The 27,918-nt window shown below is 45.6% G+C and overlaps 1 protein-coding gene across 1 annotated transcript; it reads right to left on the minus strand.

The window, feature by feature from the left end:
* Positions 1-277: 277 nt before the first annotated feature.
* On the minus strand, positions 278-27,918 carry TNFRSF14 (TNF receptor superfamily member 14). The gene is made up of 9 exons (XM_053280996.1): positions 27,697-27,918; positions 26,101-26,792; positions 15,861-15,966; positions 14,423-14,548; positions 10,643-10,798; positions 9,606-9,696; positions 8,816-9,000; positions 7,516-7,532; positions 278-6,043 (listed from the first exon to the last, which is right to left on the minus strand). The coding sequence occupies exons 2-9, from the start codon at positions 26,107-26,109 to the stop codon at positions 5,933-5,935; spliced, it is 801 nt and encodes a 266-aa protein (XP_053136971.1). The 5' UTR covers positions 26,110-26,792; positions 27,697-27,918; the 3' UTR covers positions 278-5,932.

Consider the following 27,918-nt stretch of genomic DNA (forward strand, 5'->3'; position numbering starts at 1 on the left):
ATTTCATATCCCCCAACCCCCCAAATGGCCCGTCTCACCACCTGCGAATTGGGCACCAGAATGGCAGATGGGATGTCATTCCAGATCAGTCCAAGGTGGGGATAGAAAGTGGGTGGGCCACACCCCCAAAATCCAACCTCTCCAGTTTCCACCTCCCACACAATGACTCTCCCCTTCTCCTACCTTGATCTTTGCAATCATGTGGCTGCCAATCAGGCGTGCAAAGAGCTCTCTGACCCTGTTGAGGTTCATTCAAACAGCTCTTCTGTGTTTCAAGTAACCAGTCAATCAACCAATATCTTTATTTCGGTCTTTGGCCAGAATAAGGCAGAAGAAACAAAGAAACGGTAACAGTCATGACTATAACGTGAAAAGCATCGAGTCCATGCCAGGAAACTAAGAAAACAATAACTGCAGAGTTAGACGACATAAAAAGTTAAAATTATTAAATTGCCGTAAGACTAAAAACAAATGAAAACCTGTAAGAAGCTATAAAATCAGGACAGTGACAATAAACTAAAATGATAAAACAAAAGTAATGTCATGTAAGATGGTGCCCTATACTATCTAAAAAGTAATCAGACATCCATGGAATCTCATGAATGAATAGTGATGGATCGTGACACTTGTTCTCTTTGAATTCTGGAGAACACGCCACTTTCTTACCTGTGTGACCTGATTAACTCACCCCCTTGTCTGACTTCCATTTAACTTAATGGGTCATCCTGATGAAAGATCAACAATAAAAGGACAATCTTCTGGAATTCGAGGACCTTGGAATGCTGTGCATACATTAATTAGCTGAACTGAACTAACCATTCATGTGATACGATGGAAGATAGGAAGGATGCTTTAGAAGACCTGTTGCTCTAATGGTCACCTTTTGGAGATACCTTGAAAAGGACACAGAACACTCCTTAGTGCTTTGCCTTAAATTGTTTGTGGCAATATTTTGGATTTGGATATATGTGGATCGGATTGGATCGGATCGATCGGAATGAAATGGAATGGAATATTAGGATGGATTTTTCATGCTGATCTAAAATGCCCTTTCCACTTTGTCCACCCAATTCTTTGATGTCAGAAATATCTCTCCTGTCTACACCAACATATTCTCATGTGGCAGAAATGGTGGGCCAGTTTCGGCAATTTCTCATGTGGACCCGGGAAACACTGAGGAATCTCTTAGACTAGGAACATAGGAAGCTGCCTTATACTGAGTCCGTCCCTCGGTCCATCTAGCTCAGTATTGTCTGCACTGACTGGCAGCAGCTCTCCAAGGTTTCATCCAGGGGGTCTTTCCTGGAGATGATGCCAGGGATTGAACCTGGGGCCTTCTATATGCTAAGCAGATGCTCTGCCAGTGAGTGACAGCCCCATTCCCTAAGTCAAATAACTTACAGCAGATAGCACTCACATCTATTACCCATCCAAATGCAAACCAGAATAGGTCCTGCTTAGCAAAAGGGAGCAATTCATGCTCCTTACTGTAAGGCTTGCTCTCCTCCTACTGGTTGCCACCTTCCCCCCCCCCACCCCTCGAATCCTCTCCAAATTCACATTGCATCAGAATACATAATGAAAGTGCAGTTGCTACCACAATGGCAAGCCCCCCCCCTCAAATTTCCAAAAGAAACTTTACAAGAATTGCACACACATATCCCACAAATCGCCGTGTCATCACAAAATCGGACAGCACCTCATTTTATTGGAACATTTTCGAAGATCAAACGAGCTCTGCTTTTGTTATTCATTCACTCACTAGCAAAGTGTAGCTAGCGTTGCTCGGGGTTTCGTGACTCTACCCGTTGTATATCTGTCCGTGCAGGGTGGTTGTTGGGGTCCCTGGGTACCTGGTTTTCCTCCTAGCGTCCTAGAAAGTCACTTTGCCAAGTTTGGTCCCAATAGCTCCAAGGGTGTGGGAATGTATAGTGAACAGACAGACAGACATTATACACACACACATACACACACACACACACAATGCATCATGGCTCCATATAGTCTCAGAGTGGCTCACACTACTAAAATCTCCAGTATAAAACCAACACAAATCTATAAGCAATCTAAAAATGTGACCGGGAGAAACAGATATTTTAAAAATCTCAACCAGCTTCCTATGTTTAACTGACATGAATGCTTGATTAAATAAGATGGCCTTACTGGTTGTCTAAAAAGGGGGAGGGAGGGGGACAAAGGAGTCAGTCTAGGAATGCAGTTCAATAAGGAGAAGGCCACCACAAAGAAGGCCCTGCCCTACATGACCATGAAACAAATCTCAGATGGAGGCAGCATCAACTGGGGGCTCTCCCTATCCAATCTTATGGGTTAGGCAGATTTATTTACGGGGGGGGGGGCAATAGCACTTAGCAATAGCACTTACATTTATATACCGCTCTATAGCTGGAAGCTCTCTAAGCGGTTTACAATGATTTTTAGCATATTGCCCCCAACATTCTGGGTACTCATTTTACCGACCTCGGAAGGATGGAAGGCTGAGTCAACCTTGAGCCCCTGGTCAGGATCGAACTTGCAACCTTCTGGTTACAGGGTGGCAGTTTTACCACTGCGCCACCAGGGGCTCATTGTGTCATCAATCCATCGGGGACCCCAATGATGATGGATTGGGACCCCAATCCATCATCATTGTGTCACAATCCATCGGGGACCCCATTCTTAAAATATAAATGTCATCACCAGTGTTCTGAATCGCACCTGGAAACAAAGTGGTACCCATGCAGCCCCCAAAAGGTGAGTGGAATGTGATCTGTGGGTCTTGACCCTGTCAAGAATTCAAAAATTCTCACTTTTGCATTGTGGACCAGTTTCAGATTCCAGAGAGGTTTCAAGCCCATCTCTTACTATTGATTTTTCATGTCTATGGGTCATAAAACGCCTTGAGCAGAGCAATGAGAGAAAAGTGATATACTGGCTAAAAATGAAAGGAAATTGAGAGAACGTTGTACACGGCCACCTTAACTCACTGGTATGCTTTATTAGTCTGATGTCAGTATCAAATAATCCAATATTTGTCTAATATTGGGATCAAATAATCACCAAGTAAGAGCCATCCTATGTGTGTGTACTTGGACATGAGTCCCATTTCGTTGTTATCCTTAGCAATTTAAAGTAAATATGTGCTATTCAGCAAACTGCAATAACCTGTTACGTATTAATAATGGCTAGGATCTTTAACAACCACCACTGGGAGAAAGCCAGGGTCCTGTCGATCCTAAAATGGGAACTGAAATATTAGTCTAATGAAATGTCTTAAGCTCATGTGTGTCTAGAACATTAGAGCAGATTGCCTGACCTTTCTTGAAATCTTACAAATAGGTTTTTTTTCTGCATTGGATAGAAAAGCATCAGTTAATTGTCTATCGTTATTGGCATGTGAAGCTTAAGATTATTGGATGTACATTGTACAATCACTTCCACCTCCATTTATACTAGAATTTATTTTTTATTTTTTGCTTTTTACGCAATGCATCTACATGATGCTTTCCTTGCTTCTATTGATAATTAATTAGCATTAATATAAATATATATATATATTCTTAAATCTGATTAGGTTTAGTACTATAGTGCTTAAAAAGAAAAGTGCTATGGTGTCAAAACAAAAGAGAGAGAGAGGTTTTGTTGATAGTGTGGGTAGGGGTGTGCACAAAACCGGATTTTGTGGTTCGGTTTGAGTTAGAACCAGGCTCCAACTGGGTCCCCTGGTTTGAGTACCGGTGAGGTCGGACCAACCCCTGGTTCGGTTCAAGCTCAAACCATGCTCAAACCAGTTCTAAAATATTCTGCCATAGGAAATAATAGGGATTTGAAATAGCACATAATTCCCTGGGGATAGTGCCTAGGGACCCCAAAATGGATTGGGTGGTAGTGCCCCATGGATGTCAACTACCATCCAACCCACAAAGCAATAAGGCAAAGGAGTGATACTTAAGGAATTTTTCTGTATTGTGAATTCTCGATTTGTATGACTTCATAGGGAGCTGCGCTATTCAGGCAACTAGTGTTTTTTAAGGTTCAGTGAATTGGTGGTTATTTTGATATACTGTGTCCATATGACAAAAGACAAGATTATCAGGATAAGATGTAGCATTATTTATCTAGTTTCATTGATAAGAGGCTATTCTACCGGAGAGGAGATGGGATTAAAATATCTCCAACTGTAAAGTGCTATTATTCTTCTATGTAGACCATATACATATTGAATAACTTGGATTCTTTGATAACTATCATTTGACAATCTTGTCAAATGGAGTCACACTCCATTTTCTTTTGAACTGACAGTTATCCCATAATTTATTTAGAGTTGATCAGTTGAATCCACACTGTGCTCTTCTGGAGGTTGCCATCTTGTTGGGTATCAAACGTTCTAATATGAAATGAGACTGAGGGTCTTGAACTGAAGGGTCTGAAAGTGACATCCAGATGTTTCACTCTCTGCCCCACTGCAGATGCTCACCAGCATTTACAGTGGGGCAGAGAGTGAAACATCTGGGTCCACTCGGGAGACACTGGCTTGATCTTTTGCCGCACTACAGCGCCGCTGCTGCAGCTGGCCAGAGAGTGGTATTGCAGCTTCCAGTTCACCAAGGGCCAGGTGACCAAGAGAATCCATTGGGTTCCACCTGGTCCTATAACAACTCTGGTTTAGCTCCTCAAATCTGACTCTAAACTCTGGTTTAACTCTAAACTCTGGTTTAGCTACTCAGTCTGAGTTATTTACTACTCGTATCCAGGCTGAGATGCTTTTAGAAAAGCCACTCCTCTTATCTGCCCACCCATTTTCTGGCTCAGCCTGCCTATCTTGGTAGTATCTGCTTGCCTCCAAACCAATAACCTCAACTTGCTTCCAGATGACGTCAGTGCTCTGGATGAAAATAGCCCTTTCCAGTCTCCACGCGTAGGTGTCCAGTTCAGTCAAGGAGGGTCAACACTTTGAGGGGCACTGCTGGACAGTTGGAGACCCACAGAGCACAGTGTGGCTCTATTTCTCTCATTTCTGCGATATCTGCCATTTGGGGCCTTTTTTGCCCTCCAGGAACCCAACCCCGCAATTCCCATGGCCTCAAGGTCTCATTATCCACGATTCAATTATCTGTGGAACAGAAGCCCTGTGGATAACGAGGGCTACCCGGGATTATTTTTAAATGTCCGCACCCTTGGTTTGGTACTCCTGGACAAAGGCAGTGAAAGGTTAAGGAGCCACTTGAAGTAAACTTGGGAGAATATTTCTTCTTAAAACATTCCTAGAGCACTTTCAGAGTTCCCAGGTCAACGCTGTCCTCCAAAGAAGGACATAGGGACATAGGAAGCTGCCGTATACTGAGTCAGACCATTGGTCTATCTAGCTCAGTATTGTCTTCACAGACTGGCAGCGGCTTCTCCAAGGTTGCAGGCAGGAATCTCTCTCAGCCCTGTCTTGGAGATGCTTCCAGAGAGGGAACTTGGAACCTTCTGCTCTTCCCAGAGCGGATCCATCCCCGAAGGAGAATATCTTCCAGTGACTTCTAGTCTCCCAGTCATATGCAACCAGGGCGGACCCTGCTTAGCTAAGTGGACCAGTCATGCTTGCTACCACAAGACCAGCTCTCCTCCCTTATTGTCAGAAACACCTTACAGCACACTCACACGGTTTCAACTATGCCTCCATATTTCTATTCCTTGTCCTTCTCCGAGAGACCTTCTCTGATCAGCTTTCCACTTTGACAGTCTTGAGCAGGAAACCTAACTTCTTAGGAGCCTGAGCAGCTCAGGCGATGAGTACATGCTGGAGACCACACTAGACATCTGTTCTGTATCCCACCCAGAAAAGTGTTTTGGGTTTTTTTTAAGACAGGATGTAGGCGAGGCAACAGGAACTGCTGTGATTCTCCCAAGCGCTCAAACCCATGTGCCTTTGAAAGCTTCCTCGGTTGAGTCAAGCAACTTTGTAAGTTGGTTCCCCAGGGTTTAGAGAAGTTTCTTGCATAGGATTTACCATGTTGGTTTCGGTCTCTGGGACAGGCAGGAATTCTTTGTGTGCTTCTCCCTTTCAAAATAAGGGGGACATTTAAAAAAAACACAGATGCTACAGTGAGGAACTCAATTCATATGCCACTTTGAATCAAGAGCTTTAGTCTTATACTTCCAGGCCACGCAGAACTAGTGTTCAGGCTTTGGCCTGGTTCACACAATTGTTCAAATCTAGGCTTAATGTAGGTTACCATCATTAGTGAAGCCACCTAATGGTACAGTGGGGAAATGACTTGATTAGCAAGCCAGAGGTTGCTGGTTTGAATCCCCGCAGGTATGTTTCCCAGACTATGGGAAACACCTATATCAGGCAGCAGCGATATAGGAAGATGCTGAAAGGCATCATCTCATACTGTGCGGGAGATGGCAATGGTCAACCCCTCCTGTATTCTACCAAAGAAAACCACTGGGCTCTGTGGTCGCCAGGAGTTGACACTGACTCGACGGCACACTTTACCATCATTAGTAATATTTGGTGGCTACTCAGGGTGGGGCCTTCTCTGAAATAAGAACTTCTCAATTTCTGGCTCCTTTTAAAAGGACCCTTAAGATACACCTGTTTTCTCAGGGTTCTTAGTTAATTAATTTTAAGCTACTCACCAAAGGCACTCCTCACTTCCCATTCACACAAAAAAGACTTTTTCTTAACGGGAAAGAAAGAGCAGGAAATCATGAACAAATGCAGTAAGGCAGCAAGGAAGCGACATTAACAGTGACGAAGAGCTGAGACGAAAACAAGAAAGCAAAAAAGACTGCAAGGAAGGAAATAAAACTGAGATTCCTTGCAAAACAACGGGAGAGCAACTTTTCATACAGAATTACGAATACTGAAAGGAAGCAATATTCATTTCTAATTTCTACTTATTTTTTATCTGCTCCTTCCCTGTTTCTGTTTCAGAAACAACGCAGCTCCTTATCAAATGCTATATGCATAAATATACAGACACTGAATTCCTACAGCACAAATTGTGTCCAGAGGCACTTTCAAATAAGCTGTGGTGGTTTCTGAATTATGAATGGGGATATAGACATCAACACTACAGGCTTTTATATTGGCTTTATACCAATTAAAAAGATCTTAAGAGAGCAGGAGAACTTCAGGCAGCTCAGTGTAGTAGAGTTGAAGAGTCAACGGATGTAAAGAGAAATAAGGGCAAAGAAAGTAGGGATGTGCACAAATTTTGGCCGAATCGATTCGAATCTGAATCGAATTTGAATCAATTTGAAACTGCTTGTAATGAATGAGATTTGGCCAAATCTCATTTATTTCAAGCAGCTTTGTATCGATTTGAATCTAATTTGAATCGATTCAAATTTAATTTTGATCGATTTGAATCTAATTCGAATCGATTCATCCAAAATTTGTACACATCCGTTTCCCAAAAAGAGAGAAAAAGAAGGCTTCTATAAATCTAAATTTTGGAGGAGCAAGGGCAGAAGGAAGGAGACATTTAAAGGGTTCTGGGCTCATACATAACATGTACTCACCTGTTCCGTGTCGGTGCCTGCAAATGAAAAGGAAAGAGTTTCTCAGGCAACACATTTCGTTCTGACTACCTTATCTCTTGATATCAAACCACCACACTTTATATCGGAACATTCATAAGAAGATGCATTATACCCAGTCAGACCCTTGGTCCATCTAGCTCAGTACTGTCTACTCTGACTGGCAGCAGCTCTCCAGGGTTTTAGAACAGGAACTTTCCCAGGCCTACCTGGAGATGCTGCCAGGGGTCAACCCTAAGCAGATACTCTGCCACTGAGCTATGGCCTTATCCTGTGGGGAAAACTCTGGGGAAGATTCTTCACCTTCTGTGTATTATAGCTCTCCATCAGGAAGACTCTCGTTTGGTTCTTTCAACGAGAGATCAGAACTGCCTTCTGTGCTAAAATGAGATCATTTTGACATCTTGTAGAAGGCAGTTTTCGCCTCGGACTTAGAAGTTCGAATACTCAAAGCATGTCAGGTAATGAATGATTGTCTTCTCTGCATCTGGGGGCTTCACTTCTCTTTGCTTAGTATGGCGTCTTCCCTTTCTTCACCCACCAGGATGAAAACTCTTGCCGAAGACCTCAGAGAGCTGCTGCCATCAGAGTGCAGCACATTAGGCTAGATGGACCCATAGTCTGACTCAGTAGGAAGTCGTTTGATAAGTTCACCATCAAAGAACGAGGGCACTGTCCAGCTTTCCTGTGGCACTAAAATGCCACAGGAAAAATGCCTTCAGCTGGGGGTGGTCATAGGAGCATAGGAACATAGGCAGCTGCTGTATACTGAGTCAGTCCACCTAGCTCAGTCCATCTTGTCTACACAGACTGGCAGCAGCTTCTCCAAGGTTACAGGCAGGAATCTCTCCCAGCCCTATCTGGAGATGCCATGGAGGGAACTTGGGACCTTCTGCATGCTGAGTCAGACCACTGGTCTATTAAGCTCAGTATTGTCTTCACAGACTGGCAGCAGCTTCTCCAAGGTTGCAGGCAGGAATCTCTCTCCGCCCTATCTCGGAGAAGCCAGGGAAGGAACTTGAAACGCGGGCCTGGTACTTCTGGCCACTTCCGGCCGAGGACAGCAGCAGGGAGGTACACCACGGGAGAAATGTTGCGGGAGGGGTAAATGCACCCTCCCCCACCCTTAAGGGAACACTCCTACTGCCTCCAGGACAGTTCCGGGCACATCCCTACTGTAAAGTCATATTTCTATTGCAAATGAACAGGGATGAGCTGGGGTGCTTAGGTTGTGACATTTGGGTTTTTGTTTAACCACAGTCTACTTTTTTCGCACACTCACCTTTTCTGAGCAGCATTCTTTTACGGATGACAAGAACTAGAACAATCACAACAGACAGTCCAACAAGCAGGCCAGCAACAATGGCTATAGTTGCCCGGAGGGTTATATTCGGGCTGTGAAATTCACAGACATTGTCCGAAGTCCTGTTGCCGGCCCGAACGGCTATCATCCCTAAATCACTGCAACTGAAACAAAGATTAAAAGAAATAAGGGGTTACAAAAGGGATGATATTTATTCTATATGCCCAATCACTAATATCCCAGTTTTCCACTGCATTAAAAAAAAATGTGTTTAGATGCCCAAATAGAAATGCAAAATTTAATCAGAGAATAACGCTTTGATTCTATCCCATCCTACCAGTATACAGTGGTCCCTCTACTTACGAAATTAATCCGTTCCGAATGCACATTTGTAAGTCGAAAAGTTCGTAAGTCGAAAAGCGGTTTCCCATAGGAATGCATTGGGAACGGATTAATGCGTTCCGGAGCCTAGAAAAAAGACCCAGACCCCCAGTAAGGCTTGCAAACTGCACAGGAACATTTCTTTTCAAGAATAAACAGGCAGTAAACAGGCAGGCAAGTCAAGGAAACCGCATGTAAAATTCGTAAGTCGAGGAAACCCCATCTAAAAATTTGTAAGTCGAAAAAACCGCATCTAAAACCGGATCTAAAACTGCCGTTTGTAACTCGAAAAATACTTATGTCGAGTAGTTCGTAAGTCGAGGGACCACTGTACATATATTAGTCATAAGGCCTTACAGTGAAGAACACAGATATAAGAGGGACTTACTTAGTCCAAGTTTTACAGGAAGGGGACATCTCAGTTGCTGCAAAGGTCCCATGAGGGCAGGGTTCAAACTTTGTGTCGGCAGTTTCTGTGCCTGGAACAGAAGATTTCCACCCCATCACAAGAGGAATTCGCCCATCAGCACAGAAAGTTGCCTGTTAGATCAGTAGCAATCTCAGGCTTTGACAATAACAAAAAAGAGATCCTAAACTTCTATATTTTAGAGATGAAGGCCGGGGAAAATGTCTTTTAGAAGGGTGCCTTTTGAACTTGCCTTATACCAAGTCAGGCCACTGGTCAATTAAAAGCTCAGCTTTACTTTTAATTATTATTTTGCAAATTGAGTCTGGCTATGCTAGCAACAAGCGTAGATGACTCGAAAAAGGGAGTTAGACAAGTTCATAGAGATTTATCAATGGATGTTAGCAGTCATTGCTAAATGGAACCTCCACGTTCAGGGAGAGTGTTCCAGGGTTGGAACCAGAATCTCCCACCCTAGCTGCATGCTCCTATGACACAGGTGAGGATTGTGTGAATAAACCTATTGCATTCACACTTTCTTAGGGTCTCGAAACCTTCCTCTCAGGATGGTGAATTCTGCAGCCAACCCCAGATTCTGAGGCCTTTCTACCCTCTCTGCAAATTATGGCAAACACAGATCTCCCTCCCTGAGAGGGACAGAGGGGAAAGTGGATTCTCCAAAGGGAGCATCTGCAGAGTTATTAGTAGGTTTGTGCAAAAAATCTGACCAAACTAATTTGAATTCGAATCAAATTTGAATTGATTCAACTTGAACCTGCTTGCACAGAATGAGATTCATTCGAATCGATTTGAATTCACCTGACCTTGAATCGGATTCACATCGAATTCGAGCAAATTCAATTGGAGTTCAGGCGAATTCAAATCAATTTGAATGAATCCCATTCTGTTTAAACAGTTTCAAGTCAAATCGATTCGAATTTGATTTGAATTCAAATCGATTTGGTCAAATATTTTGCACATCCTTAGTTATTAGGACACCATAACTATGTGTATCTTACCATATTCAGTCACCATAAAGCCAGGCGGAGAGATGGTATGTTTCTGACAGTGCTCACAGTTCTCATCAATTAAATGGATGCAGAAGGAACCCGGGACACATGCACAGACCGTATCCTTGACATAGGTGCACGGTTGCTTAATTCTTAGCATGACTCCTGAAGGGCACAGTTACAAATGGAATCGTGGTTAGAGAGTCAGACTACGACTTGGGAGACCTTGGTTCAAGTCTCCACGCCGCCATGGAACTCAGTGGGTGAGCTTGGACCAGTCACTGTCTCTCAGCCCCACCTACCTTACAGGGTTGTTGTGACGATAACATGGGGTGGGCATTGTACGTCCCCTTGTGTCCCTTGGAAGAAGGGCAGGATAGAAATGTAATAAATAAATCAGACAAACTTCCAGTTTTCTTCAACATATCCCAGGAGAACATATTCCTGAGCTCCGTACCATGGTGACTGTAGCCAAGATCTCTCTAGAGCAGGGTTTCCCAATCTGCTCTTTTGATAGTGAATTGCCCCTTTGCTAATCGGGGCAATTCATGTAGTTCATCAGGGTTTACCTTAGTTTGCATTTGGATGGATGAAAATATGTGAGTGCTGATTGCACTGAAAGTTATCCCCCTTAGGACAGGAGCTGCCAACCTGTGGTACTCCGGATGTTGCTGAACTACAGCTCCCATAATCCCCAGCCACAATGCACTGTAGATGGGGGTGATGGGAGTTGTAGTTCAGCAACATCTGGAGTACCACCACAGGTTGGCAACCTCTGCTGTAGAGCACCTTGTCCGTTGATGTCAAGACCTGCCTCCCAGGGATAGAATAAGGCAAGATTTCCTCCTCAGAGGAGGGTCTTTCTATAGGTCCAAAAATGGATCAGGGTCATGGGGAGAAAAGACTCTCTAAGGGAACCCCTGAGATCATGCAAGATGATATTCTAAAAAGGAAGCCTGCCGAATTTCAGGTCTCAGTGTGCACCAACTGGACTCCCACATTAGAATGACAATTGGACTGTGTTGACTATGGCCAAGGTGCCATCTTGAAAAATATCATGCAGATCTTCAGGGGTGACTCTAGCACGGGAGAGCAAAAGGGTGGCGCAGGCTGTTATTAGGGGAGAGAGGATTTTGCTATGCATTAGTAATGACAGAGGAGTGGCGTAGCCTGTAGAAGGAATAATTTTCTTTATTTAGCAGGGGGAGAGCAACTGGCCCTCTCCATCCCCAGCACAGCATCCCTCCAGTGGCTATTCCTGGTGTCTATCTTATATTTCTTTTTTAGATTGTGAGCCCTTTGGGGACAGGGAGCCATCTTATTTATTTATATCTATGCCAACCACTTTGGGAACTTTGGTTGAAAAATGGTATATAAAATATCCATCGTATATAAATATCCATCATATACTACTAAATATTATTTAGAATCTATATAATTATAGATAGAAATAGAAAACTATTAGAAAATAGAAAACTACCACCCTGAGCCTTTCTGGGAGGGCAGTATAAAAATTGATTAAATAAATAAATAAATAAATAATCAAACTGCATGGGCTTCACTGCCTGACTGATATGAAACTCCCAGAAACATGCCGGAACAAACATACTCCCAGAAACATGCTCCCAGAAACATGTCATTTCACGGGTATGTTCCAGACCTCACCCGCCATTTTAAGAAGGCCCCTATTTCCCACGGCAAACCATTTTAAGAAGGGGTTTCTTAACAAGGCCAACCTTTGCCTGAGGGGGGCACTCTACTATTTATTGAGCAACTGCCCACTCTTCTTTTCCACACATAAAAGCTCTCAAAATGGACTCTGCATAGCAAATAGGAGAAGAAATGGGCCCCCTGTCCCAAAGGGAACCTTAACAAAGAAAACACCAGAGAGACCCAAACAACAGCCACGGAGAGGACATTGTGCTGGGCTGACGAGGGATAGTTGCTCTCCCCCTGCTCAAAACAAGAGAGCCGCCATTTTGAAAGGTGCCCCTTGGCCCAGTTAGCAGAGGCAATTCCCAAACTGTGCACCGCAGGAGGGCCTGAAGATGGTTCCCTGCCCCGAAAAAGGCTCAGAATCTGCCGCCGCCCCTGAGATATGCTGGGCTGAATCGCAACCCTTGCTCTCCTTTGCTGCTCAGTAGCAGACAGCCGCCATTTTGCCTCTTGGCCCAGTTCTGAGGGGCCACCTAACGAGGCCGGCCTTTGCCTGAGGGGGCCGCTCCTTTATTGTTCATCATCCGCATCCTCCCACTCCGCCTTTCCCACCCCCAAACTCCCCCAAGCAAAAGCAGTCTACAAAGCAAAAGATGGCTCCCTGTCCCCAAAGGGCTTACAGTCAAAGAAAGAAAGAAAGAAAGAAAGCCAGCCAGCCAGCCAGCCAGCCAGCCAGCCAGCCAAGGTCAACCCCAGTACCAGATGCTGGACGGATGTTAGGTTGGGCTGGATTGGGACGGTTGCTCTCCCCCTGCTAAATACAAGAGTTTCTCCCTGCTAAATACACCACTTTCAAAAGGTGTCTCTTGGGCCAGTTAATAGAAGTATACCTACGTGCAGCAAGGAAGTTTTTTAAATAAAAAAAAATTGCTCCACAGTCTTCCAAATGCCAGGCTAGCAATACAGGGGCCTTGTCTTGTGTTATCATTCTTAAAGTCCAACTTCTACAGGGGTGACTTCACACCAAAAAGCTTTCCCGCTCCCCTCTGTGCTCCCCCATTACAAGAGACTAGAACTTTACAGCAAAGTGTCAGACAATACAGTCATGGCATACTATGGCCTTCTCCGGCCACCCAAAAGGCTTCTGTTGCTTTAAGAATTTCCCTTGGAGGCCTTCAAGGGAGCCTTAAATACCCATCTTTTTAGCCTGGCTTTTAATGATACTAAAGGTAAAGTTTGAGGATACCCTGGACAGCCAAGAAAACAAACAAGTGGAGCATAGAACAAATCAATCCAGGATTCTCATTCGAGGCACAAATGACCAGGCTCAAACTATCCTACTTCGGACACATCATGCGAAGACCCAGCTCCCTTGAGAAGTCCATAATGCTGGGGAAAGTGGAAGGAAAGAGAAGAAGAGGACGGCCAGCAGCAAGGTGGATGGACTCGATTCCGACAGCAATGAATGCACCACTGAGAGAGCTTGAAGGACAAGTTGAAGACGGATCATCCTGGAGAGAATCTATCTATGTGGTCGCTAAGAGTCAACACTGACTTGACAGCACTCAATCAATCAATCAATCAAAGGTAAAGTTTTGCCATTGACTCGGTGTCCTGGTGACCACAGAGCCCTGTGGTTGCCTTTGGTAGAATACAGGAGGGGTTTACCATTGCCGTCTCCCACACAGTATGAGATGATGCCTTTCAGCATCTTCCTATATCGCTGCTGCCCGATATATAGATGTTTCCCATATAGTCTGGGAAACATCCCAGCGGGGATTCGAACCAGCAACCTCTTGCTCCCTAGGCCAGTTACTTCCCCACTGTGCCATTAGAGATCTAATTTAAAATTAAAACTAAAATTAGATTAAAATTATCTGCTTTGATTGTTTTTTCCCCATTGTGTTATTATGTGTTTGATGTGTTAACCGCCCTGAGTCACTTTAGGAAGGATGGTATATAAATCAAATAAGTAAGTAAGTAAGTAAAAGTAAGTAAGCATCATAGGAACATAGGAAGCTGCCATAGACTGAGTCAGACCATTGGTCCACCTAGCTCAGTATTGTCTACACAGACTGGCAGCAGCTTCTCCGAGGTTGCAGGCAGAAGTCTCTTCTTCAGGTCAGCTCTTACCTGGGTCACACACTTGACAGAGTATACATTCTTCCAGGCCATTGGGGTGCTTTGTATACGTTCCCTCGGTACAGGGAACGCAGGTGTTTCCTGAATTTTCAGTGCAGTGATTCAAAACTCGGAGTCCTAGAGCAAAGAGATTCAGATGGAACCTGTTAACATGTAAAGCTTGTTCTCATGATCCTGACCTATCTCCAGATGAGATAGGAAAGCTGGACACACTCCAAGATCAAGGTAGGAGGAGGGGAAAGGGATTGCATGGAAGGCGGGAGCTGAGTTGGACAAGCATCCGTAATTTGAATTCTTTATTGGCGTTTAGGAGAGCCCTAAAGACCTACCTTTTTGGCCTGGCCTTCCAGGGTTTTAAAATTGTTTTAAAGGGTTTTTAATGCATCGGGTTTTTATAAGGTTTTGAATTGCTGTTGGGTTTTTTAGCTGCTTTATTATATTTTAAAATCTTTGTTCCCGATCATTGATTGATTGAGGGAACTTGGAGCCTAGATGCTCTTCCCAAAGCGGCTCCATCCCCTGAGGGGGAATCTCTTGCAGTGCTCACACTTCTAGTCTCCCTTTCATATGCAACCAGGGCAGACCTTGCTTAGCTAAGGGGACAAGTCATGCTTGTCACCACAAGACCATCTCCCCTCCCTCCAAATTACTATCCCAATAAGCAGCTCTTGGAGAGGAGTGCTGTAGATTTCTAACAGAGAATCAGGCTCAATCTTGTTTATGGCCCGTGACCAGCCATAAATACAGACAACAATTTATTTATCATATTTCTATACTGCCTGATATGTACATCTCTAGGCGGTGTCAATTGCTGGAATTATCTGGTGATGTTGGAATGGTTGGAATTATCTGGTGATAGCCACTAGCTTGGATGGCTTTTAAAGGGGCTTAGGCAAATTCAAGGAGGACAAGTTTATCAATGGCTACTAGTCGGGTGGCTATAGGCCACCTCCAGCCTCAGAGGCAGGATGCCTCTCAATACCAGTTGCAGGGGAGCAATAGCAGGAGAGCAGGCATGCCCTCAACTCCTGCCTGTGTGCTTCTCAGAGGGATCTGGTGGGCCACTGTGGGAAACAGGATGCTGGACCAGATGGGCTTCCTTGGGCCTGATCCAGCAGGGCTGTTCTTATGTAACAAACAGCCAGTGACATCAAAATACGTCCTGGGGGCAGCGGGATGAGCAAAACAAATTCAGTTATTAATAGCCTGAAAATTCCCAACACCTTCGTCAAGCTACCATTCACAGAATTCCACGGGAGAAACCACGGCCATTGAAGTGCTGTCCAGGGAAGGCGAACGTGCAGACCAGCTCACGAGACCATCTCATGAGAGACGTGAGTTTGGGGTGGCCTATAAATCGGTGAAATAAGAAAGGAAATCTGACCTGCATGGGAAGAACGTCTCCCCACCGTGATTCATACCCACATACCTGCAGCACACTTTGGGCAGCAGTCTTCATTCACTTTGTATTCAAATGCCTTACAGGTGATGGCTTCGAGGTAGATCAGTTGTGTTGCCAGGATAAGGCTAGAAACCTTTCGGAAAGAGAAAGAGAGACTTGATGGGTGCCCTACCCAGCAAAATACTTCCCAGCCATCATTCACGGTGCAATTAGGGATTCAGTGCAGGGATTCTCAACGTTGGGTCCTCAGATGTTATTGGACTTCAGCTCCCATAATCCCCAATCAAAGGCCACTGGGGCTGGGGATTATGGGAGTTGGAGTCCAATAACATCTGGGGACCCAACGTTCAGAATCCCTGATTTAGTGGTTCCCCCTATGAGAGCCAAGAGAGGCTGAGATGAATCCAGAGGGTCTGGCAGAAATGGAGGGAGTAACAGGTTTTGTTTACACTGACTGGCAGCGGCCACCAACCACCCCGCTCCGGATTTCAGGTGGCTATTTCCCAAGCGTGGGATGCAATAATTATTTAACGCAGTGTAAATGAGTATTTTGTTCTGGGTACTATACATTAAGGTCCTTCACATGGTTTGTGGGAGGGAAGAGCCCCAAACCTGGTCTTTATAGACAGGACAAGCTTCTTTTGACTCTGGTCACTTACCACCCAGGCATTCAGGCAGCTGGGCACTCCGGTATGGGGAAATGGAGTTGCATTGCCCAAGGATATCCCAGCAAGCATTGCACACCCAGCAGAGAGGCAGCACTCTGTATAGCAGCAACTCTCTTCTGACTGGCCCCTCTAGCCACACAACTCTATGGCAAAGCTGCCTCCGGCTGCACGGGAACTATTTTTAGCAGCTGTCTCCGCACACAAATGGCGAACCAAGGTATGAAGGCTTCTTTCCCCCTACAACCTCGATAAATACCTGAGTAGAGAAGTCAGGCTACCCAGATCTGGAGTGGCTGGTTCAGGGGCAGACCCACGGGTTCTCATGCTCAAAAATAGCTGGGTTGACTGCCTCCGACCTCCCTTTTGTTGATCGTGTGTATGGCCTCATTGATTCCCATCCTTCTGCCTACCCTCAGGCTCTCTTACGACAAAATTTTTGGCTACAGGCCCATCTGTCTCAATCTCCTGTTGCTAAGCAACAGCTCACAAAAAATTTCCAACTATATGCTTCTTGCCCATCCACGGACGACAGAACTCCTTTTAAATTATTATCTTAGAGGCTTAGGTACATATAGTTCTATCAAGGTTGTCTGATGTTTTACCAAAGCTCAGGAGAGTACGTGGATATCAGTAAGCCGCACATAAACAGAAGCATGATGCAATCATTTGCACAATTGCATCAAGGCTGAATATGATGAAACAGGTCAGAGGAAAATCTCTGATGTTTTCCTTAGAAGGAACCCTAACATGACCTTCAAACTTCAGTTGCTCCTTCTGACCCACATCCAAACTAAGTTACTCGATAGTCCTACTGAGGGATTACTCTTAAGGACTACTTAATTTCAATAGAGGGCCATTGAGTATTTTAGTCAGGATTTCAGCTACTGACATTCTCTTTCAAATTTCAGTTTCTCCTCGGAAGTACCCTGAAATTCTCATTCACATTTTAGTTTCTCCTCAGAAGAACCCTGAAATTCTCTTTCAAACTTCACTTGTGGAAAACTTTGGCTCCAACACTCCTTGTTCTGCATAAAAGTGCACAAACATCTGTCACAGGAATGACACTTTTGATGAGGAGCTATGTGCCTGCCAAGAACATACTTTATCTCAACTTAGGCTTTTCCTCTCCTAGGGGGTATTAGGCTAGGCTAAACCAGACAAGAAAAATAGAAGTGAGATTCGTTGCTCTTTTAATGGCTCTTTATGTGCCAGTTAACAAAAGTGAAACTCAATCATTGACACGAGGTCAAGCCACATAACTTCATTCAAGGTTTTCATTTTCACAAAGCAGTAGCAATACCAAGAACAAAACCCAGAAGATCCTCAAATAAGCTGGTTCTCTCTCCCTTTTGGAAGGCTTGCTGGAAAAAGCTTTTGAGGTTGACTTTTCCTTTCCCAGATCTCTCCAAACGACTTCAATGTCCACTCTACATCTCTGCCTTCTGCTCTGACACACAATTTCATGCCTCAGTTAAAGGACTGAAATTTTCAACTGTTCAACTCTCTTCTCATCTTGGCGGATGAGGGAAAGGATTTAGCGAAGATGTTGGTTTGGAGATGGGATCCAGAAGAAGGAAGAAGTGGGACCATATGGGTAACCATGACAGAAGTTCCAGTCAGAAAGGGGTGTTATGGATAAAGAGTGAGCAAGAACCTGGAGAAATATCTGAAAACATTCTTCAGTGGTCCTCCTAAAGAACCACTGAAAAGCTATACCTCAATGGATCCTTCTAACCCTGAAATTCCTCTTCAAATTTCAGTTTCTCCTTGTGAGGACTCCTGAAATTACTCTTCTGAATTTCAGTTTGGAAAAATCTGGCTGCAACCCTCTCGGCGAGTAGAGGACATTTAGGTGGCTAGAGCGGAAGAAATGGAGGCTGAGAATTTCTCTGATGACCACCATGAACTGCCTGCTCTCATGCCAAAAACTAATTCTTGCATGGAAATCCACATGAAACTGCAGATCTGGATTCTAACTATAAATTGCTGGAACTACATACACACTGGCTGCATTCGCACATAACACAGAATCGTGGCTCCAATGGACCTGCGGTTCTGTGTACCTCCCTCCCCCCAATCTCCCATCTGAATTTGGACGTTCAGAAGAACTGACTCTCTGCAGTCAGTGAGACTGCAGAGAGGCAGGGAAGCTGGCTGTGAAGGCTTCCTTCTTGACTGAAGGACAGCCCGCACAGCCAATCACATCAAAGCTGAGGGAGCAGCTCCCTCCCCCCAACTCCAGCTCCATTTCTTAATTTGGACACACCACAGGCTGCCTGGAACCTTGGGTTGAAGCGACAAAACTCACTACCACCCGAGGGTTCAGATTTCTGAAACCTCAAATCTCTGAAACCTTCATTGCCGTGTCCAACTCCGGATGGTTCCACCCATTCAGACAAAGTGTCTGCGGAACTGCAGGCTTATACAACATATACAACTGCAGTTCCACATTACGTGTGCTACTTCAACTTTATTATTATTACAGCCAACGGCCTCTCATTACAACAGAACCACACAGAAAACTATACATCTAGTCACAGCAGTAGCATCAATAGAAACTACAATAGGAACAATACAATAAAAACTACAGTATCATACATAGGAAAGTTTCAAATAAATAAAATCTGTTCACCCTCCTAATGTGCTATGCCCACATCTACCCTCCCAACATATCTTCTGCGAAGTTTACTTGCAATGCTAAGAAACTTGGCAACTCTTGCAGAGATGAAATCGTCCAAGTCTGAGAGTAAAAACTCCACTCTCTTCTGGCCTGAGGTCAATCTATGATCTCTTAAAAGGGGAGAAATTAATTCTTCTCTTAGATCCTTGTAAAAACAACAATTCAGCAAAACATGTTCAGTAGATTCAACCTCTCCTGTTTGACACGGGCACAATCTCTGGGGATACGTGTGAATGTAGCCCATGAATGATTTCAGCTGTTGCAGAGAAAAGAGAATCAAGTTTTCCTGCATTTCTCCTTTTTGTCCACAAGGTGGAGCCTAGTGCCCATCAAAAGAGGGAACAGAAAGAATTCTGGGAAGGGGGAATTCCAAATAGGAAATGAGTTACGACATTTAGGGAAAACAATTTGCGTCCTTTGACATCTTGTTACCTATATAATTAATATTTCCTGTGTTCCCACTGTATTTTTCAGCACGAAGCCTGTCAGAGTGGCAATCAAAACTCCACAGATCCACAAAACAATAAAAAGTCAAACCTATGAAACAGAAGTTCACTGCAGTCCACTTAAAAAAACAATTTAATGTTTGGATTCCCCCCCTTGTTTATTTTTTTTTTGCCTACTTTCCAGTAGGTTTATGAATCACTCAGCATTTTGTGTGTGTGTCCATCCATATGTCCGTGTGTTTGTGTGTCCGTCCATGTGTCCGTCCCCCCACCAACTTCGCAATGCCTAGACCAATATGAACCAAATCGGGTACAGTTGTAGGGGCACATCAACTGCATAGTTTGTGATGATGCCATCTACCCCACTCCAAGATGGCGGCTGCGTGACCATTTGAGGCGCAAGTGGACTAACTTGTGGACTGTCTAACCAATTTGAACCAAATTAGATACACTTATAGTGAGTGACACACAGGGACACCTCAATGGCATAGTTTCTGATGATGTCATCCACCCCAATCCAAGATGGCGGACACCTAAACTTTCGAGGTGCATGTTGGCTAACTTGTGGACCGCCTAACCATTTTAAGCAAATTTCCTACAGCTGAAGGAACACAAAGAGACACCTCAATGGCATAGTCTGTAATGATGTCATCCACCTCAATTCAAGATGGCGGATGCATAAATGTTTGAAGCGCAAGTGGGCTAACTTGTGGACCATCTAACGGATTTGAAGCAAATTTGGTACAGCTGTAGTGAGTGACACACAGAGACACCTCAATGGTGTAGTTTGTAATAATGCCATCCACCTGTCATGGCTCAGACTTCGGAATCAGAAGACCCAGAGCAGGAAGACTCACCTGCTAGTGAGCCACAGCAGCAAGATTTGGCAGAGAAACCAGTTTCTGGAGCTGAGAATTCTCAACAGCTGCCAGACTTGAATTCTGATGAGGAAGAACCTGGGATTCCACCTATAGTGAGATGATGTATCAAGAGGCAGGCTCAGAGAGACTCACGCAGGTGCAGGAGATAACAGGAAAGAAAGCCAAACTGCTGACTCAGGGAAGCCTGATTGGTTCCTGGTTCTTTTGAGCCATATATATTCAACAGTCTCTCATGGCTGAGTTGCTGTTTGCAACTTTGCTGGCAGCAGATACTGTGCTCTTGGAATTATATCTTTTCCGTGTTCCACTTTGTCTTATCTGTACTTCCCTGTATTGTTCCCTTAATTCCTTGTTCTGTGTTCTTCGCTTGATTCATTCCTTGTTTTGTCTTTTTCTTCCACTTATTACTCAGTTATTATTAGAGGGGGGTACCTAGTTTCAGTTCAGGGGACTTAATTCATTTATTGTTTTCTTTGCAAGCCTTTTTATTTTCCTTCATCCAGTTTCGTTGCTGCTTTCTGTTTACTCTCTCAGGGGGTTGTAAATCCTGTAGGGATAGCCGGGATAGCAGTTCACGACACCACCCCAATGAAACAACACTGTTTCACAATCACTAAGAACATAGGAGGCTGCCATCTTCTGAGTCAGACGACGGATCAAATGAGCTCAGGACTGTCTGCACTGACTGCCAGTGGCTCTCCAAGGTTTTTTTTTTGGGGGGGGGTCTTTCCCAGCTCTACTTGGAGATGCCGCCAGGGAGTGAACCTGGGACCTGACGAAGCCCTGGCGTGATATGACCCAAATGCTCAAACTCAGGTCCAGACAGGGAGTGCATACCCCACCATGGTCCCAATCTGTGTGGTGGTGGTGGTGGTGGTGGCGTGTGTCCCGATTTGGTTGCTATTGGCTAAAGTGCCCATTTTGGTAATAACTAATAACACTGAAATGTCCAGTGTGTGGCTTTAAGGTTGGTGACTGGCTTATATCAGAAATCACTGGCAACACTAGCTTCTCCCCTCTGCATTCCTTGAAGAAGCGAGGCAGAAACAGGATCATGCTATCCATTTGCATCCATAAGCTGGCCACACACCCCTCCCACGGTAACTGCAGGAACATGCTAGCATTTTGCATGCGGCAGCTGGCCATGCCCTCCCCGTACAGCATCTGAACATCCACCATGGTGTGGCCTGGGTTCCAAATCCCTCCCCTTTGCAAGACAAGCACTGAACACAAGGACACCTGGTGGGGGCGGTCCTTTGGTGCAGGGGGCGTGGCTAGCTGGCAGGCTTCCCTTTCCCCCTCCCACATTCCGTGAACATGGCGGCCGGCGAGTAATGTCTGCATAGCGCTGCGCTCTGCTAATTGGAAACCTGTCGGGCGAAAAGAGCCCCACTCCTGGTTAAGCCCTGACTGAATAAGATCAAATCGGCCAATACATTTTGCGGCTGAGATTAAACACATCAGAGTTTCCCAACTTTTGGTTCCCAGATGTTGGGACTACAACTCCCATCGTTCTCAGCTGGGAGATATAGGAGGAGAGCTGGTCTTGTGGGAGCGGGCATGAATGGCCCCCTTTGCTAAGCAAGGTCTGCCTTGTTTTGCATTTGGATGGGAAACAGGGTAGAAAGAAATGTCAGTTCAGAACTCAGACTCTGAGGAAGCAAGGCTTATACACAGGGGATGAGCCAACCACATGGTTGTCTCTTGAGTGAAAATTCACCCAAGAATTTTCACATGATGGGAAACAGGTGGAGAACAGACTGGCAGAGGAAGAGGTTTATCAACTTGACGTCTCTTCTCAGAAACTAGGAAATCATAATGACCAAGCTGGGAAATTTTCCCCCCTCCTCTTTAGCAGATGCCGGCTGGTGAAGAGGTCTAAAGAGAAGACAGACATTTGTGAAACAGAAGGGGAATTCCTTTAGGAAGGTAGGATAGCCTGGTTTGTGTGACCTCCTTGGTTACTTAAGAGCAACAAGACTATTTTGTTGTGGTCTATTGCATTTTGGACTCGATTGACCTGGGTTCAAATCCCATTCAATCATGTGGCTGGAGCAGACCTTTTCCCCATTGCTCTTGAGAGCAGGACTAAAACCCGTGGGTCGAAACTGCAAGGAAGACGATTCAGGCTAAACATTAGGAGACATTTCCTGACTGTTAAAGCTGTTGGACAGAGGAACAGTTTGCCTCATGCAGTAGTGGGCTCCCCAGCTCTAAAGGTTTGCAAGCAGAGACTGGAGGGGCATCTGTCAGGGATGCTGTGATAGATTCCCACACTGGGTTGGACTAGAGGACCTCTAAGGCCCAATGAGACATTTTCCAAAGAGGAGAAGCAGGATTCTGCGGTGGCCCCCACCAGAGACTGGAGACCCCATGGACTCAATACACCCTGAGGGACAACCAGAGGTTGCCCCCACCCACCCACATGACATTTCAATAATGGCAGTTCCAATATCAGGGCTCAGGTGTCTTCTTTGAATGCTCACCATAGCTCCAGACTGTGGCTACATTCACACATAACGTGAAACTGGAGGTTGCTGAACCCGCGGTTAATTTCTTTAACTGTGAACCGCATCGTAGACGTTCATCCAGCCGCAGCCCGGTAACCTCCGTTTTCGGGGCAGGGGAGCCCCTCCCTCTTCTTGGTCTGCCAAGGCCACATCCCCGCAAACTCTGTAGCACTCACATCGCCAGACTGTGGGTGTGCCGAGAACGATTGTGCCTTCTCAGAATGGACCGCCTGCCTTCGGCGGGGAAAGGGCATTGAAGTCCCTTGAAATGCCATGCAAGCCCTGCATCTGGCAGCGATTTCACTGCCACCCTCGTAAGAACCCCACAGCAAAGCAGTCTCACACAAGCACAATCTCTGGCCGCGGGGGGGATGCTGAGCAGCACAATTTTTGTGTTTTCAGGAAAGGGAAGGGAACACGATGACTTCCTAGGAGGGGATATGTCTATGAGGGAGGGCACAGGATCCTAGGGTCTGCCCCACTGTGACCAAGGATTTTCTTGTGATGGCTCGCCCTGGTAAAGCATCCTAGGGAGACCAAACCACAGTCCTGCCTCCATGTCGGCTTGCTGCCCGGGGATTAGCCCTCTCATGAGAGGGCCAGTCTACTGGGGAGGACCTTAGGCTCAGAAACCTTCTGTCTTCTGTGTGCTCATGAGTTGAGCCTTGGGGAAAGGGGGGCACTTGTGTGGGGCCCCTGTTCTCTCTGGTTTTGCACAGCAACCCCCCTCCTCTCCAGGGAAGCCTTTGATGCACCCCAAAGAGAATCGGACACTCCACGTGTCAGAACATTGTTGAGTGGGCAGACTAGCAAAACACCCTGACCGGGGACAGTTCTTTAATTTACATTTCCCTTTACTCTCATTCAAATTTTCCAGGTTCGGACTGGTGTTGTGGCTTATGCAGATCTGTCACTGCAGGGAATTGTGGGAGAGGGGAGTCCCGGTTATCTGCGACTCCAGGAGAGTGGGGTCTTGCCTAGGTCTAGCCAATCTGGCCGCCAAGGGCCCTTTTACCTCATACTTCGAGGCAATGGGAAGAGTCACAGATGCAGTGGCAAGGCTCCAAGGAGATCCGGGAAGAGGCAAATTTGCAGGGCTGTTATTCAACTGTCAGTCCCCAGCTGCTCAGGGCTGATGCAACAGCTTTTAAAGAAGCCTCCCCAGTTCTGTAGATCCAGCTCTGGTTGGTAGGGATGTGCAAATCAACACAGATTTGAATCGATTCAATTTGAATCTGGGTGATCCGAGTGATTCAGATTCGAATCGAATCACCCCTTAAAAGGGCAATTTATTTGAATTTGAATAAAATTTTTGAAAGTTGATTCAAATTCAATTGGAGAGGCGTTTGGCACCTTTAAAAAACCACTCAGGTCCCCTGATTGATTTTAAAAGGCACCAAGAGTGGGTGAAATGGATTCACATTTGAATTGAATTTTTGGACCAGATTCAGATTCGATTCAAATTCGAACAAATTTTTGGAATTTGATTCAAATTTGATTCGGGTAGAGCACACCTCTACTGGCTAGTCAGTTCCCAAGGTTAGATCTGTATTGACTCCTGCATCTTGGCAGCAACTGCAGCACCCTAAGCATACTCTGAAAGGATGGACCAGATACAAATGTGACAGACAGATAGTTGGAAGAGGGTCCTCCCCTTCACCTTAAAGAGTGGTACAACAGGTGTGTGCTTGCACTTGACGGTTCCTCCTTTTAAAAAAGCAAACCATATGACCTTTTCAACAAGGGGGAAATGGCACAGGCATGTAGGGAAGGAAGAGTTTTGTCACCCCTCGCTAGTGACGTCACAGGCAATAGACAATAGGTGCCTGTGACATTTAAGCAACCGCACTCTCTGCCCACTTTGAAGTTTGCAGTTGCTGCACTCAGCCAGGGTAAAGGACCTTACCTCCCCGTCACTCAAACCACATTCTTTTCCACCACAACAAAAGAACGACATGGAGGAAAGCATGTCTGGATCCTGCACAACAGCTGAGTAACTGCAGGTTGAACGTTGCCCTAAGAGTATCGACCAGAAGGTAGAGGGCCTCTTCGTCAAATCCATGCACTCATCCGTGCTTGAGTCTTATCGATCTCGAAATCTAGGACAACCCCCCTTTTGAAATAGAGGGGAATTTTTGGCCGATTTATGATATGCCCCATCAGGGGAGGTTCAAAATGCAAAAATAATGATGGCATGCAAGCCCTCAGAAACTCCCAATGCAGCCCTTAGGATTCTCCCTTGATCTGGCAAGTCTATTATACAATTCCTCTTTTTGCCCAGCCTAAAATGAAGGAAGGGTCAGCAAATTTCAATTAACGAGAAGCATTTGCAACCCATTTTCATTTTCATTCCCTCTTACTGGAATAACACGTAACTGCGAAAACAAGTATGATCTTAACTCACAGCCACACCCATTCATGTTTGATTACAGTCGGGCCAAACCATGAGGCCGCAGCTGAATCAACTACCATTAAGCTGGTTAAAAGTTAGAGACCCATTCTCTCTCTCTCTCTCTCTCTCTCTCTCTCTCTCTCTGTTTATTTGTTTCAGCGTAGGCATAGCCTTTATTTCGGTCTTTGACCAGCATAACAACAAAACAAACAAAAAACACTCGAGACCATCTCCGCCTACAAAGTAATAAGGGCTCTCTATACAATTCCCTCGAACCATAGTCTAGTGAGTAGAAGAAGCTAAAAAGTAAGACTATGCACATAAAACTATTTTGTTGCAGCAATCAGATATGCTCTCTCTCTGCTCCAGTCACTCAGAACGAGCAATCTTGCATGGGTGAGCTGAAAGCCAGCCGGGACCGAAATATCCTGCCCCTATTTGTAATCCTTGCACCCCTCTCACAAAAGAGCCCCTGCTGATTCAGGGACGGAGCCGTACCTTAGTGACAGAATACATGCTTTGCAGGGAGAAGTTTTAGTGCCTTCCATTTCCAGGTAGGCCTGGGAAATCCCCCGTCAGAAATCCGGGAGCACTGCTACCAATCAGCTTAACAGCAAACTAGGATCTGACACAATGCGATTCCTTAGGTTCCGTTGATCAGAAGATGGGCCGGTGTCGGGATCCACTTACCAGGAGCATGATCCTCAGAAGAGACTTCAGGGAGATTCCAGATCCATCTGGCCGACAGGCCTGTGGGGGCGTTGACCTGGCTGCAGTCTCTTGTTTACTTTCCGAACGGTTGGAAACTAAACTCGGACACTCGCAGTGTATATTCCCAGCACTGAGAAGTCCTCTCCATGAATTCTCGGCACACTCTTCCTCTGGACGACCACCCTGGGGAGGAAAGCAATCCCCCCCGACCCGATCTCTGCTAATTCCAGCAGAGATCCCTCCCAGATCTCGGTCTCTTCACATCGAAAGCTTCGTTGAAAGTGAAAGTAAAGAGCCTCCCCTCCACTGCAGTTTCCCCCACACCCCCGAGGGGCAGTGATTAATGAGCCTGCGGATTATATATGATTCTCCCCAGCTTGGTGGGTTCCTGGCACTATTTGCCGATGCTGTCTGGCCTTGTCTTCTTGCATACAGACACGTACTGGGTTTTCTTTCCCAGAAGGAAGTTGCAGGCAGGAAACGACAATAGAGGAACAAGCTTTCAACTTGCTGACTGGGTTAGAAAGTACCTGGCAAAGGGTGACCCACAGGGGAGCCCCACGCCAGCTCGAGGGAGCCGTGCTCAGTGAAAAGAGAGCCGAATTTTCGTATCGTTCCACTTCAAGCACGGAAACGGCCCGCGACCATCTCAGCAGAAAGGAAGCCGCAGCCTGTCAAAGAATTAAAAAGAATATTTTTTTTCTTCTTCACAAAAATAGTAATCTGCAGTGTGATATCCAGCACAGGGTCCCCAGCTCTCCGCGAGCCCTTTGGGAAGAAAGGGGTATAGATGGGTGGGGGTGGGAATCGGCAAAACTCCCCCTTTCAGGAAGGGGGTCTGCACCAGGATGGATAGCATAATTTTGTTTTAAATGATTTTAATTGTAAACCACCCAGACATGCAAGTTTTGGGCGGTATAGAAATATTATAAATAGATGGAAGGAAGGAAGGAAGGAAGGAAGAAGGAAGAAAGGAAATGTCCCCTTTCTTGGAAAAACTCTTGCCAAAAGGGGAGAAGCGACTGCATTGGACATTATGCTGCAGACCACGTCCTTTAAGATGGAGATTGCTATTCCGAAGGAGTTTCCTCCAGTATGCATCTTCCCCCAAATATGACCAAAATGGGGGAGATCCCTTTTTTTAAAGTGGGGGTCTTGCGAAAAGAGGGCCCTGTTTCGGCTCAGCGTTCTTGGAAAGCAATGGGGAAAGGCACTCTTGTATTATTTATTTGCTGCAGTACATTTATCACCCACTTTCCTTCCAAGGAGCCCAGAGCAGCGTACAGGGCTTTATTTTACCTGCACATCAACCCTGCGAGGGAGGTTAGGCCGAGAAAGAAGTGACCGGCCCAGAGTCACCCAGTGAGTTGCATCGCTGCGCGGGGATTTGAACTCAGATCTCCCTGGACCGAGTCCAGATACTAGGGATGTTGCTAAGTCTGGTGGGCTTGAGCCCGTGAAGCTCTGAAGAGCACAGACTCAAATGAAAGCCTAGCTTTTGAAGCTCCCAAACCTCTTCCTGCAAGCCAGATGCAACTTGAATCCTCACCGCCCCCCCCCCGACCTTTTACTTACCAACCAGGTGAGCTGTGTGACTCCCTTTGCTAACTTGAGCAAACTTAACTTCCTCCTGGCAGCTTTGGACCACAAAAGGACAGTGGCAAGCAGTTCATTTCCCTAAACTCAGAGCCGCTGCCTCCCAGAGGTCCAAGGAAACATCCAGGGGCTCTTGGAAATCGCAGTCTTGGAAATCACAGTTTCACAACCCCGTCCGCTCCCCGATCAGGAATTCTCCTT

Source organism: Hemicordylus capensis, chromosome 16 (assembly GCF_027244095.1).
Source record: "Hemicordylus capensis ecotype Gifberg chromosome 16, rHemCap1.1.pri, whole genome shotgun sequence".
NCBI lineage: Eukaryota > Metazoa > Chordata > Lepidosauria > Squamata > Cordylidae > Hemicordylus > Hemicordylus capensis.